Source organism: Dendrobates tinctorius, unplaced genomic scaffold, assembly GCF_039654945.1.
Source record: "Dendrobates tinctorius isolate UK_male_01 unplaced genomic scaffold, ASM3965494v1 ptg000070l, whole genome shotgun sequence".
Classification (NCBI taxonomy): Eukaryota; Metazoa; Chordata; class Amphibia; order Anura; family Dendrobatidae; genus Dendrobates; species Dendrobates tinctorius.
The window spans coordinates 21,668,112-21,685,626 of NW_027361738.1; the positions used below are offsets into that span (position 1 = coordinate 21,668,112).

Here is a 17,515-nt window from a genome sequence, read left to right on the forward strand (position 1 = left end):
CTTATAATGGTCAAACTGTGAAACTGCTGGGTTAATTAGCCACTAGGTTCAACAAAGGCACTTTAGTTGTTTACTTGATGGTACTTCGAGATAACCAAATTCATTTTGAGCAAATTCACTTGATTCGACCACTAGGCACGATATGGTCCAAATGAAATTAGTCCAAATTGAAATTTCCATGAAAATACATTTATTCTCTAGACCCCAAGGCATAGTTAATAGAGGGATCAAAACATATTAAAAAATAAATAAATGAAAGATTGAACTCACCTCTACTAGACCCAACCCTAACCTGTCCTGCTATCACAACGCTCCCTCATTCACTTCCTCTGGTCAGAGTTTGCGTTTCATATTTAATTTTCCATAGAAGTATTGCATGGCTTATAAATCTCCTGATGTTGGCTTGGGACTCTCTGTAGATAAAAACATTTCTCGTTAGGTAAGAGGCCACTGACAACAGGACTAATAAAAAAAACCACCCAAAAACGCGTGTTTACAATTGAAATGTCTGGTTTAGCTTCAAATTCTAAGTCACGTGGCCAGGCTTATTAAAGGGTCGACATTGACTTTTAGGATATTCATTAGGTGGAGATAGAGGTCAGGTGCCATTCCTCTCTGAAGAGGCTATTTGCTTGATTGAATAAAGAATATATATTTGTTTTAATTGAATTAGTCTAATGGTATTAGAGAAACATAAATGTTAATAATTTCATATTATTCTTAATTGTTAGGTTACAGTGGATGGACATGATATACGTTCCCTCAATGTCAAATGGCTAAGAGAGAATATTGGTGTGGTAGGACAGGAACCTGTCTTGTTTGGGACAACCATTAGTGAAAATATTCGCTATGGTAGAGAAGGAGTAACTGATGAGGAAATCAAGCAAGCAGCCAGAACAGCAAATGCCTACGACTTCATATCTAGACTTCCAGAAGTAATTTTGTTTTATATTAACACCTTGTTTGTTTAATATAGTTTTTTATGTTTAATTTAAGTTATACCTTTAATTTGTGCACAGTCCATTCAGTTTGGGTACCAGAACAGTACCAAAACCCAGACTCCATTCACAAGAATGAACCCAAACATCCATTGTTTGCCATGCTGTTATCTGCATGACAGCTCGGCAAACACTGCATCTTATTGGCGGTAAGTTAATTACCGCCGGTCAGAGATCTGTGGTTCCCTCCAGTCACAGGCATTGGCTAATGGGACTACTACTCACATCAGCCTATGCCTTCTGTCACTGATAACAGTGAGAGCAGGCACGAGCTGAGGGGAGTATTCATCAGCCGGCTCCTGCACTATAAATACATTTCTTTACAAAATACAGCTGTCAGCTTTATCATGGCTGGTTTTCAAGAATAGAGAGGTCCACATGCCTTTTTTTAAATTTAAACAAAATTTTTTAAAAAACTGTGTGGCTCCCACCAATTTTTGACACCCAGCCAAGCTAAAGCAGACAGCTGGGGGATGGTGTTCTCAGGCTGGTAACAAGCCCTTGATATTGGCCCCCCAGCTTAAAAACAGCAGCCCACAGCTGCCCCAGAAAAGGTGCATCTATCAGATGCGACAATTCTGGACCATTGCCCTGCTTATTCCACCTGCCCTGTGCAGTTGATGTCACTCTTATCTATAAAGAAAGAAAAAGACGATGACACAACTCTATAATTGTGGTGCACAGGTAGGATCCCCAATCCGTGACAATACTGAATATAGACTTGGCACACAAACGTGGATTTCAATGCAACTAGTGATTTAATAAGGTACAGTACATACAGTGACGTTTCGGTCTATATGATCTTCATCAATGTACTGGAAATAAAAAAGTGGACATAAGTATAAAATAAATAAAGTATATACAAAATCATGTATATACATGATTAAATCTAGGTACAGAATATACACTACATGATTAATATGCAAAAAACATACACAGCATTATGGCTGGTTGCATAATATATGAAACACAGAGTGGAAACAATCTAAAGTACAAGAGGCAATTTATGAGAGAGGCACATACCCATAAAAAGCACTGTGGTTTCCTATTGTTAGGGCAAAAAAGGATTCTAAGGGGAAAAAGAAAAAGATGGTGGTGTCATAACAGGTGAGTCGCAGTATATTGGTGCTGTGGAGAGATGTGAAATGCCTACATACCGTAGCTTAGATAAGGAGGCAGACTGGGGCCGATTTGCTGTAAATATAACATAATCGCCGTTACCAGCGGTAGAAAGAGATGGACCCCTATCAACAGAAGTAAAAGTGTCTGGTATATCTTACCCTTTAGAAGTGCGCGGTGCAGGAGACAGCATGGACACGGCATCTGCCACAACTCACGTGTGCTGAATGGAGTGGAGCCGGCGGTATATTTATATGTGGGGGAGATGGCGGCTGGGTAGTAGTGCGTCAACGGTATTTTTCCGGCGTGCGCTCCAGCGTCGCCATGGTGCGTTCCACCAGCAGGAAAATGCTGGCAGGCAAGGGAGTGTGTGTTCCGCCTCCATAGGAGGATGTAGGTGTAGGGAGGGGGAGTGTTTACCTCTACTGCGCAAGTCAGGGCAAGATAAATAAATGGTGTTCAGCAGTGAATGGTGATGACAGGGAGTAGGTGGAGATCGCTGTTATATCACTATAGGATCAGATGCATCAAGGTCAGGCGGTGCCACGAGGGTGAATAGTGACTTTCAGAAAATGGTGACTTCATAATATTCAATGTGGTTGGTTCTGCAATGAAAATACATGCAATTAGTAACATGAATAAAAAAGACATTCCATTACAGACCACTCATGGTAAATTGCTCACCTGAGAATAAGAATAAGTTAAGACATAAGAAATGACTGGACATCATATTCTTTGTTTAACCCCTTTGGTGCCAGTGTATTAAGTTCATGAATCCAATAAGCCTCTCTCCTTTTTAGGAGATTGATACGATTGCCCCCCCCCACGTGGAAGTTGAACTTGCTCGATAATTTGATATTTCAATTGAGCAATCGAATGGCCTGTAGTGACGAAATGAAAAGGGACCGGCAGAAGTAGATTTTTACACCTGATGGTTGACTTATGTTTCGAAATTCGATCCCGTATGGGTTGTGTAGTCTCTCCCACATATAGTAGACCACACGGGCATTTAATTAAATATACGACAAAGGACGTGTTACATGTGTAGTACTCTTTTATGTTGTATTGCTTACCCGTGTGGGGGTGATTGAAGAAGCTACCTTTCTGGACATTATGACATTGTGTACACTGTAAGCAGGGGAAGGTACATGAAGGTATTTGGGGTTCATGAGAAAACGTTGTTATTTAGATGGGCGGGAAGAACCTACATCTGCTTTGATCAGAAGATCCTGTAAATTGTGTGGTCTCCTGAAATGGGGAGGAATGGTTCGCTGAATTCCTTAACTTTGGGGTGAGCTGTCTTGAGGATATACCAGTGTCGACAAATGCTAGTATGGAGTCGTTAGGCCAGGGGGTGGAAGTCATGGACGAAGGGAATGCGATTGCTGGTTTTTGATTTTGGGGGAGGTTGACAGATCTATGGTATTCAATATATTTGGGGGATACCCCCTCTCTGTAAATTTTGACCGCATCTCTGTCATATGTTTCTCTTGGGTCACAGTATTAGACACTATTCTTTGCACTCTTTTCATTTGTGATTTGGGGATGAATTCTTCATCCTAGTAGGATGAAAACTCTCGTAGTGGAGTAAACTGTTACGGTCGGTTGGCTTGATATACAAGTCAGTGGAAAGGTGACCAGAGTCAACCTTAATGACTAATGTGTCCAGAAAATTGATCTGTCTCAAGTCGTGTGTCATCTTGAAGGTGAGTCCCAGGCCAGGATGATTGTAAAAAGGAAAATAATGAATCCAGCGTATCTGGTGGCCCACCCCAGATGCAGAAGATATAATCGATGTACCTCTTCCACACCAGGGCATGTGTGCGGAAGAGGTCATTCGTGTAGATTATGCTTTCCTCGAAATGGGCTACATAGCAGTTTGCATACAGGGGTGCTGTTATGAATGGGTCACCAAGGAGAAAAAAACAAAACAAGCTAAGTCACAGAAAACCAGAGAGGTTGGTAACTATGCAGATTGCAGATCCTTGATCCTAACCACACAACTAGCAGCAGCCGTGGAGCGTACCTACGATGGTCCTAGATGCTTCGTCACAGCCGGAGGACTAAATAAGCCTGAAGCATGAAAAGGGGAAAACTAACTGCCCCAGAGCAGACCCCAAAGGAATGACAGCCCCCACACATGTATTGACGGTGAAACAAGATGAAAGCACAAACACAGGCAGGAAAATTGGCTGAGCAAACGATGGAGCCCAAACTAACTAGAAAGGATAGGAAAGGAAAGACACTGTCTGCAATCTGCAAAAAACCCTACAAAAATAAAGTCCAACACTTCTGATAGCAAAATTAACCCTGAAGTCACTAGACTTCTCCCACTATATCAGCACTCTGAAATATTCTGAGACAGAGCAAAAAGAGGCCAATCTAATAAGGGACAAAAAGCAAATTGGCAAATACAGATAAATAAGAGTGGAAATTTAGCGCAGCCCCAGCCGAGGCTGGCTGACCACACAAAAGACTGAATAGACCAACAAAATCAAGTGTGAACATTAGCAGAAAAACTTAGCTTTAGATGACTGGAACAGAGCTGAAAACCAAGATCTGACAAGCCAGAAGGAATCACCAGCACCAGACTAGGGCGTCGGCTGTCTCAAATCCAGTCTGAGATTCCTGAGGTCCAATCGTCATCCTCATTATCAGGTGGCAGATTTCTACTGATTAAATCAGCCTCACTACCTCCAGTTACCACCAGAGGGAGCCTGGAAGGAGAACTCACAACTGGTGGACCGAAAAATGAACTCACAACAGGGTGCTGTATTAGAGCCCATAGCGGTGTCCTTGACTTGCAAATAGAAATTGTCCTCAAAAAGGAAAAAATTCCTTGTTAGGACAATTGAAAGTAGGTCACAACAGAGATTGACTTGTTCTGGACCATATTCAGACAGTTCCAACAGTCTGTGTACTGATTTAATGCCTTCCAAGTTTGGTATGGATGCGTATAAGTCCTTGATGTAAAATGTCACGAGGATAGCATTGGGTGGAATGTGGCCTAAGTTGTGTATTACATCTAAAAAGGCCCCTGTGTCCAAGAGAAATGATGGTGCCTGTTTTGTAAGGGGTGTTAGAATCTTTTCCAAATATTTGGAGATGGGGGAGAACACAGACTCCGTGGAAGCCACAATTGGCCTACCTGTAGGGTTGTCTAAATTTTTATGTACTTTGGGAAGTACATAGAAGATGGGGGTTATAGGGAATTGTTTGATTAAATACTCGCATGTTTTGTTGTCAAGAACCCCTCTATTCTTATATTTGGTTAGTGTCTCCTGAATCAATTGTTCAACTTCATGGGTTGAATCCCCCTGAAGTGGTTGGTAAATGGAGTTGTCACTTAATTGGCGTTGTATTTCGCCCAGGTACATAGTTTTATCAAGAATCACAATTGCACCACCCTTATCCGCAGGCTTAATGATTATATCTTTGTCATCCTGTATATTTCTTATAGCCTGTTAATCGAGTGGAATCAGATTGGGAGGGAAATGTACTTTTCCTTTGTTGATGTCATCCCTCAGTTTTTGGAATGTATCATCCACAAAGGAAATAAATGTCTCCAAAGCATGAGACCCTGTAGGGGGTCTGTAATTGCTTCTGTTCCTGAGGCCTAAGCTTGAAGCGGAAATGACTGAAGTCTCAGGTGAAGTGACATACCTACCCGTGTCAACCTTATCAGAAAAATGCAATTTGAGACTAAGAGACCTATAGAACCTTTGTAGATCCATATCTAGGTTGAATATGTTATATTTATAACTGGAGCAGAAAGAAAGACCTTTCTGCAACACTCGGTGTTCTGCAATACCTAGATTTTTAGATGAGATATTAATTACGATTGGGTTATTACCTGAGAACGAGTTATGCGTTTGAAGTCCATATTTCTGCAAGTGTCTCTTTCCTCTGCATGTCCTCTTCTTCTTGTGGGTCTGCGTCTTTGGCCTGAAAAATGGTTGGATGAGGGTTGTCCGTAGAGGATCTGTAATTTGAGCATATGGTGAAGTTCCCTGAGTTGTATGATTCTCACCACTTGTAAACCCTATTCTGTTCGTAGTCTTCTGTGTCTCAAGCGAACTTGTTCCTTTTCCTTGTTTCGGTGTCCCGTCGATGTTGTTCTATTATACCATTGATCTTGGTCTTTAGGTTGTTGAACTTCTCTGTGGTTGTGGAGGATGCCAGTTGATTTTCGATATTGATTATTTCTTCTTTGCACTTGGTGATTCCCCGATGCAAATGCTCTAGCATGAGGGTTATAAGGTCAAAAGAACATTTATTAATAACTTGTTCAAAACGTGAGCAAAATTCTTGAGAGTCACTAAAAAGAGTTGGGCGTAAGGGGACACGTAGGCCCCTAGGTATCCTCTGTACTTTGACGTACTCGGTGAGGGTGACACAATGTAACTCCAAATTGGTGCAGCGTCTTAATTCCCGTTCAAGATCACGGCCCCTGGTCTCTTTTCGTGGGACTCTAAGGAAATCACTGGAAAGAGTAGATTGTGCTATAATGCTGGATGTTTCTTCTGCATTATACGAGAAGGTAAGTGATGACATTGCCCAGAAGAGTGTGCTCAGCGTATGGGGTAACTAGTAAGAAAAAGATGATGGCACAACTCTATAATTGTGGTGCACAGGTAGGATCCCCAATCCCTGACAATACTGAATATAGACTTGGCTCACACACATGGATTCCAATGCAAATAGTGATTTAATAAGGTACAGTACATACAGTGACGTTTCTTTAAGACGCCTCTCCATTACTAATCTTATATACCGTAAATCAACACACAACAAGAATAAGGTCATATATTTGAAATAAAAAGACACAGTTTTACTTTATTTAATAATAACAAACAAACAATTATACTCACCTTACACCCATTCCATCGAAGCCCTGGTCTACTATAAAAAAAAACAAAAATAAAAAAACAACCATATCCCTTACCTATCCACGTGCTTTCCCACAACATAATCCATGTCTGCAATAAATGGTTTTCAACCTTGACGGTGCCAAGGTGCGACCGTCAAGGCTGAAAACCACCGGAGAATGTGCTGCTGCGAGCGCAGCCTCAGTGACTAGCGGTGATATCATTAGGGTTACTGCAGGTCACTGAGACTGTGTTCCCAACCGGGCCAATGAACTCCGGTGACCTCAGTGAGATCACTAACAAATTGAGAAAACGTCTCACTGTGCAGCGCTGAGCTCAGGGAGCTCACCGCAGTTCACCGAATCTGAACAATAACACAGACTTCTTGGAGAAGTCCGTGTTCAGGGTCTGGACCCCAAACTTTACTGTTCGGGTTTGCCCATCTCTATCAAGGACCTGCAGCTTTTTTTTTTTTTTTTTGCAACCTAATTATTCTTCCTCTCTCCGTTAATTTCAGTATTAACAAAAATATCTTCAGAGGATTCTGCTCATTTGCATGCTAGCAAAGTGTGCTAGCATCACAACACATACTGCATAGGAACAGCTTGCCACTCGATCACACCTTGTGGCTTCAGCCACGTACTTGTGTTTTAATGTGGGGTAGGTGCTCTTCACTTAGGTTAACAAATGTGGTCTCTTAAAAGAGATAACTCAGATTTCTCAAAAATTAAAAAATGGACTTTCTAAACATGTCAACTCTTTATGGAATGTGCTCCAAATAATGCATGATGGTGACACGTGCATGTGCAGTACTACTCTAATCCCACCTGCACCTGTAGCACCATCTCTGTCTTTTAAAGATGTTAACAAAATGGCAAAATGTCTAGAGATAATATATACTTTTTACTGTATTCTGTTTTTTGCACAGAAATTTAACACATTGGTGGGTGAGAGGGGAGCCCAACTAAGTGGTGGTCAGAAACAGAGAATAGCAATAGCTCGTGCTCTAGTACAAAACCCAAAAATACTTCTCCTAGATGAAGCAACATCAGCACTGGACACACAGAGTGAAGCTTTAGTACAAGCTGCCTTGGATAAGGTGACATATTTTAAACACTTTGCAATGAATAATATTATACATTATGTTGTATTATTTTACTTTGATCTTTTATTTATGTTGATTCTTTGAGGCTAGAACTGGTCGGACCATCATTATGATAGCACATCGACTGTCTACTATCAAGACAGCTGATATCATTGCCGGCATTCATGGTGGGAGAGTGGTGGAACAAGGAACACACAGAGAGCTTATGAAAAAAAATGGTATCTACCATTCTCTTGTGATGCTTCAGGTAATGGATCTACAAAAAATGTATAGAAAACAATCTAATTCAAATGGAACAAAATAAAAAAAAAACATGTCTAATTTTATTTCCATGCAACAATCCTTACAAATTCTGAATTGCTAAGGACATTATGGGAACATTTGTATATTGAATTATTGAAGTTGATGCTGTCATTTTGTAACTAGACTATGTATTTCCACTTCAGTCATTGGGCATGGCAGAGTTACTATACGATTGCCGTACTTTACTTCTTGGACTTGTGGTTCTACCCAGCCTTGAAGCTTGGGAATTATTTCCTTGCTAGTTAGTATTGTTGGGTGGAATTGCTTCCTAATTAAAAACTCCTGTGAGTCAGTTTCCAGAGCCAAATAGGCCATATTCACACGTTGAGTATTTGGTTATTATTTTACATCAGTATTTGTGCTTCAATAATTTTTATTACATTTTTAAATATTTACAAGTATAGGCAGGTGGAGGAAAAGAGTTACATAAGTATTTGTAAGTCAAAATCAGGAGTGAAACAATCAGAAGAAAAGTTTATTAGGCCTTTTTCAGACGTCCCTGTCTCTAGTACGTGTGGTAACAGTTTTCACACGTACCGGAGACACTTACACACGTAGACCCATTTGAGTGAATGTGTCTGCGCACATGTCCATATTTTAACAGCAGCATGGGCTGCAAAACGTCCCGCACACGTGCACATGAATGACACACAGGGATGTCATCTGTGTGACACGTACCTGTGCCTGAGAAGCAGCGGCAATTAGCGCAAACAGGGGAGAATGATGAGAGTTAAGGGCCTTTTACACATAGCGAGAGCACTAGCGATCTCACTAAAGCGTCACCGATTTTGTGACGGAACAGCGATATCGCTAGTGATCTTGCTTTGTGTGACACGTACCTCCTACCGGCCCCCACTGGATATCGCTGATTGCGCTTCAACATCCTGGGCCATTTTCTCCTCGCTGGCGTCCCGCTGGTGCAGACTAGTGACGCATGGACGCAGGCGGAAGTGGTCGTCATCACTGCCGCGAGACAGGTAAGAGCAACCGCCGAGCATCGCTGGATCGTTGCTGCGTCGCTGGTGAGATCTGCCTGTTTGGCAGCTCACTAGCGACCATATAGCGATGCACCAGCGATCCTGACCGGGTCGTATCATTGTCGGGATCGCTGGTGCATCGCTAAATGTAACAGGACCCTAATATTCAACTGATAACAGAGACAGCAGGTGGCAGCTGATGGGACTATTACTCCCATGAGTCTACGCCTGCTGCTAATGATACTGAGAGAAGAAGCAGCTGATAGGAGTATTCATCAGCGGCACCTGCACTATAAATAAATAATTAATTAATTAAAAAAAAAAATAGCATGGATTTTCTATAGTGATCAAGGCAAAACTGCAACCCTCAGCTGTCAGCTTCAGCAAGGCTGTTTATCAAGAATAGAGGGCTCCCCGCACTGATTTTTAAATTATTTAAATAAATTTTAAAAAACTGCATGGGGTCCCCCCTTTTTTTTCCAACTGACCTTATTAAAGCTGACAGCTGGATGCTGGTATTCTCAGGATGGTAATGGGCCATGGATATTGACTAAAAATATCAGCCCACAGCTGCCCAGAAAAGTCACATATATTAGATGTGCCAATTCTAATGCATTACCCATCTCTTTCCACTTGCCCTGTAGTGGTGGCATGTAAAATTTGTGGGGTTGATGTCACCTTTGTATTGCCTGGTGACATCAAGCCCATGGGTTAGTAATAGAGAGGCATCTATAAGACATCTATCCATTTCTAATCCTATAGTTCTATGGTAAATAAAGACACAGCAAGTATAAAGCCTTTTATTTGAAATAAAACAAAACACACTTTTTTATTTAAAAATAATATCATTATCCTCACCTAACACCTAATTCCAGTAAATCCCTCATCTTCTCTAATAAAACAGTAATAACAAAACAACAATATCACTCTCCTGTCCGTCTTTCTGTCTCACATTGTAATCCATGTCTGGGGATAAATAGTTTTCAACCTAATAGACGAGCCTTTTCTGAGCAGCTGCAGGCTGCTATTTTTAGTCTGGGGGGGTCAATATTCATGGCCCCCTACCAGCCTGAGAATACCAGCCCCCAACTGTTAACTTTAGCAAGGCTGGTTGTCAAAAATGGGGGAGAGCTCACTCCATTTTCTTTAATTATTTATTTAAATAAATTAAAAAAAAACAAAAACCTCTATTCTTGTTAACCAGCCTTGCTGAAGTTGACAGCTGAGGGTTACAGCCCCCAGCTGTGAGTTTTGTTTTGTGTGGCTGGTTATACAAAATAAATGGTAACATAGTAACATAGTTAGCAAGGCAGAAAAAAGACATTTGTCCATCCAATTCAGCCTATATTCCGTCAGAATAAATCCCCAGATCTATGTCCTTCTAAAGAACCTAATAACTGTGAGGCCAGGGTCACACTGGCGAGGAATACGGCCGAGTGAGAGGCGCTAAAACCACGCATTAGACACGGACAAATGATTCTCTATGGGGTCACTCGCACCAGGCGTATATTTCTCATCCGTATCCTACGCTCCGTGCCAATCGCAGCATGCTGCGATTGTCAGCGTACTACGCCCGTAGTACGCCAATGCAAGTCTATGGGCGCGCAAAAAATACGGATTACACACGGACCAGACATGTGACCTGCGAGCAATACGCAGGTCTTTTGGCTGTTGACAGGAAATGGGCCAATCCATCATCAGGAAGCCTAACATGCAAATGAGCTCAAAAAGTGCTCCAGACATCCAGGAAGTACGCCTCCACGGAGTACAGCAGCAGCATGGCGTCCACGTACATAAATGTTGAGATGCTCATTGTCCTGGTGCAGGAGCGTCCCGAAATCTGGGACCAACGCGATGCAAATTATGCAAACCGGGCAAGAAAGGAGGCGTCATGGAGGCGCATCTGTCGCCAGATGTACCATGACTTTTGTGACCGACCACGTGAGGAGCAGCTTAAAATTCGTAAGTACAACGCAAAACATGAGTAACCTTAGCGCGCAACAAAAAAGGAATATAGAATCAGCACCCCCCTTCCTGTGCATGTACTTTTAGCCTCATGAGGCTGTTACATTTGGATGTGACACGTGGCTTCACACAGCCATAATTTGGGGTTAGCCCACAAGCTCCTCATCCTCCTAGACAAAAACAATTATTAAGTGTAGCTAAAGAGACCCTGTGTATCTGCCCAATTACATATGCCACCATGGGTATAAAGCACACCCCAGAAGGCCCCATGCCTAGACTACTGGTAGAAAATGTGACCTCTCAAATATGTGAATTTGACAATATTTCCTGTCACATTGCAGTGGAAGATGTGATGAAACGCTGGCGAAGCATCCGGGACCAGTACCGCCGGGAACGCCAGCAGCGGTCCAGGAGTGGGGATGCTGGATATGTTAAAAGGAAGTACATATACTATGACCGGCTGTCCTTCCTCGCCCCAATTCTGGATCTGAGACCGTAAGTAGATACCTCACACCACATTACACAAATACTTTACAGGGCTAAAAATATTGATGTATTTTTGCCTCTGTTCTATTTCATAACAGAACTCAATCCAACCTTACGGATCGAGGAACGGCCTCAGAGGCAGAGCCCATAATAGATCCTGTAGGGGATGAGGTGGCTGGCCCATCTTCTCCCCCTACAAGAAGGATGGCAGAAGATGAGGCATCACAGGACAACCCAATGGCTGCCCAACACACAACACCACCAGGACGGTCTGCTGCTGCCCCATCACCCATCCTGGAAGAGCCGGGCAACTTGAGCAGCAGCCCAACTGGCCAGATCAGGGCCTCCCCACAGGCTGCTCTTACATCACGGCGAACACGAAGAAGGCGCCAGGTCACTATTCAAGAGAGCAGGACCAATGTGGACACAGGAGTGCTCAATTATTTATCTAGAGTAACTACAGATGATGGGGAGGAGGCCTACTCACGTAGCCTCACCCTTTATCTCCGTGCCCTTACCCGTGAGGTCAGGCTCCGTATTAGGGGATGTTTTCAGATCCTGCTTGATGCAAGCACCCCCCCAATACCCCATATGAGCTATTCGAATATCTGGAGAGGTGGCAGCTCTCCCCCCGAAATCTAATGCGCATGAGACCATCCACACAGATGCTTGCTCAAGCAGGGTCCGAACAGCCCCTAATACGTGGGCCAACACCTCAACCCCTTCCTCCCACTACCCAACCTTCTATCCAGCAGCCCCAAATGTCAGCCTCTAACCAACCCCACCAATATGGCCACTTGTACCCACCCAGTGTTGGAGGCTGGTCCCAACCTGGTTGGGGACGATCTGGCTATCTTGGTGGGTATGAGCCACGTGCCTACCACAGCCAACAAGATGCCCCTCACCATCATCATTACTCTGGCCAGTATCCCCAACAGTCCCAGGAGGCAGGACAATTCCAGCATCATGGGCAACAGTATGGCCCCACACAGGGCGATGTTGGCCACAGTGTCCAGCAGCACCCACAGGCTTCTCTTCCACGTTCCCCTTCCCCAACCTATGAGGATTTATAAGTCTGATGGCCGGAGATGTCCAGTGCAGTTTAACTGGTGCTCCAAATAGAAAGGAAAAAACATCACCAAACTTTTTTACCTAATTTAACATTCTAATTTTTTCACAATGTTTTCCAATCATATGAAAGAATCCATCATGACAGGCAAGGCTACCTCATGCTTTTCAGACATATTACATGTGTGTACAAAACAGAATATTTCAACGCGCTACACTGTAAAATGAAAGGATGAAAATACACTACTCACTTGCTAATGCCTAGGAAAGGCGTGCTGGCCTTAGTGAAGTAGTTGTTTTGCTAACAATCTCTAGTAAAACAAATCAAGGCGACCAGCCTTCAGAATATCACGCTCTCTCTATGTCTTAACAAGTGAGTTTTGTTTTTTCATCCTTTCCAGTATAGCATGTTTAAATATTCTCTGCTCTACAGACAGGTAATATCTGTCTGAAAGCCGTGAGGTAGCCTTGCCTGTCATGGTGGAATATTTCTATGATTGGAAAACATTATGAAGAAATGTGAGTGTTATCTTTTAGCATTAATTTTGGTGATGGAGCTCACCTATTTTTTTCCTTTCTAGTTTAATATTCTCATGCAGCAATGTTGTTATTGCCTAATCTTTTTTTGGCTTCTGTTATGTAATGTTACTTTTCAAAAAAGTTAAAGAAGGCACAAAGGGTCATTTTGCCCATTGCCAAAATGTTCTTATGGCAATATTATGTTTGCCTTTAAGCAACCAAAAAAAAAAGGCAAAACTAAAAATTTGTCTACTATAGTTAACGTCTGTGTGATTTTTCACAATCCCTGACAACATACTAACATACACTAACCAATGCAATGAAACAGTCATAGAATCATAAGGGGTTGAGTAATATATATTTAGACACACTTAAAGAAACAAATTATAACATAGACACAGCATGCTCTTGCCAAGAAGTTGCCCCCTCAGGTGAGATAAAGTAATTAGTGAAAATAGCACGCACTTTGAGGCCAGAGAGTGGTCTACGTTGAGGGTTCATAGGTGGTCTCACCCTGCGCACATTGTCCGGCCTACGCACAACACCATCAGAGGAGGAACAATCATGTATCCTGGTAAAGTTATGCAAAACAACACAGGCTTTCACAACTTCATTCACATTTTGTTCACTCAACTGAATGGCAGACTGTAGTACCCGCCATTTGGCACAAAGAATCCCAAAGGAACACTCCACCAGTCACCTAGCACGTGATAGGCGCAAGTTAAAAATTCTGCACCTGTGGTCAAGGTTGCGCCGGGGATATGGCCTCATGACATTGCGCGATAACTGAAAGGCCTCATCTGCCACAAGGACATAAGGGACTGATTCTTCAGGGGAGCCTGGTAGCTGGCGTGGTGGTGATAGAGCCAACTGGTTGGTGCGTAGCCGCTGGGCCATTATGGAAGTATTGAAAGACTCTAGAGTTTCCCGTCCTTCCATAGGCCCCAATGTCAACAATTATAAACTTGTATTGAGGGTCTACCAGAGCCAACAATGCAACAGAAAAGTATTGTTTATAATTGAAGAATTGGGAGCCAGAGTTCGGCGGCTTACGCACCCGGATATGTTTGCCATCCAGGGCCCCAATACAATTTGGAAACTGGCAGTCCTCCTCAAAGTCCCTTGATATCCTCAACCAGTCTTCCATACTGGGCTCGGGCATGACCACTTGATGGAGTCTTGTCCAGATTTCTGTACATGTAGACCTCACTATGCCTGAAATGGTTGATCTTCCAATGAGAAACTCAAGGTGGAGGGCGGCATAAGACAGGCCAGTGGACAGGAAGCTGTAGAACAACATAAATTGATAAGTTTAGAATGCCTAAAGTCCAAAAACATCAGTTACATGCCGACCAAACTTGGGAGGAATTGATATAGAATAACACACACATATTTGGTTGCACAATGACTAAGTGATATGCAGGACATATTAGAGCTAACATTCTGTTGTGTAAGTTGAAACATATTTGGAGTAAGATGAGGGCATAAAACTTTGTCCAAGAAGCCAAAAAAACATACTTTAGCACACACATTATGAACATAGAGAATGTGGTTGTGTAGTACATACCGTATTGTGAGTAGAAGTCGCTCCTCTGCAGATATCGCTTTGCGCATCCTTGTGTTCTGAAAGGTTATCCCAGGGTGCACTGTCTCCAAGAGTCGATCAAATGTGGAAATGCTCATGCGACAGTACTGGTAAAATTTCTCAGGATGCTCCCGCAGAGAAGAATAGAGGCGGTGAAAATGACCTCTTGTGAGTCGTTGCCTCAAAAGTGGATGGACCCACATGCGTCTCCTCCTCCGCGGATCCACTATCACTGGGTATGGTTGCCCAAAGCGCCGTGACAAAAGCCAGTTAAAGAGAACCTGCTCAGTTGTATTGAATCTCAGACCCTCTGCCATGTTGCACAAACAAACACCAACACACCTTGTGAAAGCAAGCTCACAAATGGACAGTATGGAGGCAACCACCTGTTTCTTAGTGTATAAATAGGGTGCAGGCTAATGATTTAAATTGTTAGCAGGCCTCAAAACCGTTAAATGTCCATTTTGCAAGGCTGCGAGAAAATCTCGCCATACGGATTGCATACGGATACCATACGGATTACATACGGATGCAGACCTGCGCAAAATACTCGACCGCACCTGGCTTACGGATGACCTACGGAGCACTATTTAGGGGTCATTCATCCGTATTACGCATGTAAACTACGGAGCGTATTTTCCGCTGGTTAGTGTGACTCCAGCCTAAGACACAATATTGCTATGCTCCAGGAAGACATCCAGGCTGCTCTTGAACCCCTCGACTGAGTTCACCATCACCACTTCCTCAGGCAAGGAATTCCAGATTCTCAAGGCCCTAACAATAAATAATCTTCTTCTAACGTTGGTGGAAAAACCTTCTATTCTCCAGATGCAGAAAATGTCCCCTTGTGACTGTTAACTTCCTTGGTATAAACAGATCCTCAGAGAGGTATTTGTATTGTCCCCATATATACTTATACATGGTTATTAGATCGCCCCTCAGTCGTCTTTTTTCATGACTAAGTAATCCTAATTATGCTAATCTCTCTGGGTATTGTAGTTCCCCCATCCCCTTTATTAATTTTGCTGCCCTTCTTTGTACTCGCTCTAGTTCCATTATATCCTTCTAGAGCACCAGTGCCCAAAACTGTATGTAAGAGGATTAGCTGAGGCAGAGTAAGCGGTGTCTGGTGCCCTTTAAGGCCGGAACTGTCGGGGCTGTCACCACTGTTACTGGGGGAGGATTCTTCTGAAAGGGAAGGACCTTCACGCTAGACAGCGGGGGGCGCAGGGAGTATAAAGAGGACTGAGCGCGGGAACGCGGGAGACTTGGCAGGAAAGCAAAGGTTGACTCCCTCTCCGCTGCTCCAGCTGACAACTCCACGCCACCTTTCCCACAGAGTGCTGAACCCACAGTTGACTTTTATTGAGTTACCATCTGACCCTGTTCCTGTGGACAGTCTTCTCTCGCCTGTGGTGTTTGATAAGTTGACTTGCCGCTTACCTAGAAACTATTGCAGACGGCTGCCTGCTACCGCGGTCTGTGAGCAGACACACAGCTCGTGATCAGCGCCATCACTGAAGGATCCACACAAAGGACTGTTTGTACAAGCCAGCATACTCAAACCAGCCAAGACCGGAATTCATCAGCATCGTTGGAAGACAGTGCTTCTCGTTCCTCCGTAATAGAGCCAGAGACTTTGTTCACGATTTGCGACGTTGGGAGATTTTCCAGCCTTTCCGCTGCAAGGGCTGCAAGCGATAAGTTACCCCATTTTTTTTGCATATCATTCTATTGTGCATGTTGGTTGTGCTTAATAACCGTAGTTGATTTTGCCAATCTTGTCTCCCTGCGTGGAGTATTCTCTGTTTAACTTCCTGTACAGTAAACCTTGGTTAACCCCTTCTCTGCCTCCGGCTCGCCACTGCATCTCTTTCCTTTTACATTTTGGCATAGTTGGCAGGATGCAGTCTGATAGCATGGAGGTGGCAGAACAGGCTGCTGGGCCCAGAACCAGTATGTCTCTGGGGGCCATGCTAAGTAACTTGCCAAAATTTACAGGGTCTAATACTATGTTGTGGCGTTGGACGGAACCTATGAGGGGTATGATGAGAATGCACCCTATGACCCCCACATTAGAGGCTGACGTGGCCTTTATGGCTTTGGACGGCGAGGCTTGAGACTCCGTAATGCTGCGTACCCCCTGAGACCGTGATACGTTTACTAAAGTGCTCCAAATCCTGGAGGCATCCCATTAGGACCCCACTGACGTAGGGGAACTTAGGGAGAGACAGTTACGGAATATATGAATGCCCTACAAGAACTACACATCGCCATTGTCAGAAAAGATGGGATGGGGATAGTGCCGACAGATGTCATGCTGCGTGACTTGTTGAGGACTGGTTTGCGGGATGCCCTGACCAAGCAGACCCTGAGAAAGTGGGTGCAGACAGACCCTCTCATCACTTTTGCTGACATAGGGAGAGAGGCCCTCTCACGTGAACAGGAACAGGGGGTAACAGTCCTGGTAGGGAAGGTCCAGAGTGGTGAAGCAGCAGTACAGTCGATAGCTGAACCCCAAT

At 43.5% G+C, this 17,515-nt stretch overlaps 1 protein-coding gene across 7 annotated transcripts in view; it reads left to right on the forward strand.

Annotated features, from left to right (window-relative positions):
- LOC141095453 (ATP-dependent translocase ABCB1-like) overlaps positions 1 to 17,515 on the forward strand; it is a 724,951-nt gene that overhangs the window by 384,056 nt on the left and 323,380 nt on the right. For 5 of the 7 annotated variants that reach the window (XM_073581452.1, XM_073581451.1, XM_073581456.1 and 2 more), the window contains 3 exons: positions 732 to 935; positions 7,914 to 8,084; positions 8,176 to 8,337. In XM_073581452.1, the coding sequence (XP_073437553.1) occupies positions 732 to 935; positions 7,914 to 8,084; positions 8,176 to 8,337 (537 nt within the window). The remainder of the gene's footprint in view (positions 1 to 731; positions 936 to 7,913; positions 8,085 to 8,175; positions 8,338 to 17,515) is intronic. The other 2 variants (XR_012233391.1, XM_073581457.1) reach the window with 2 other exon arrangements.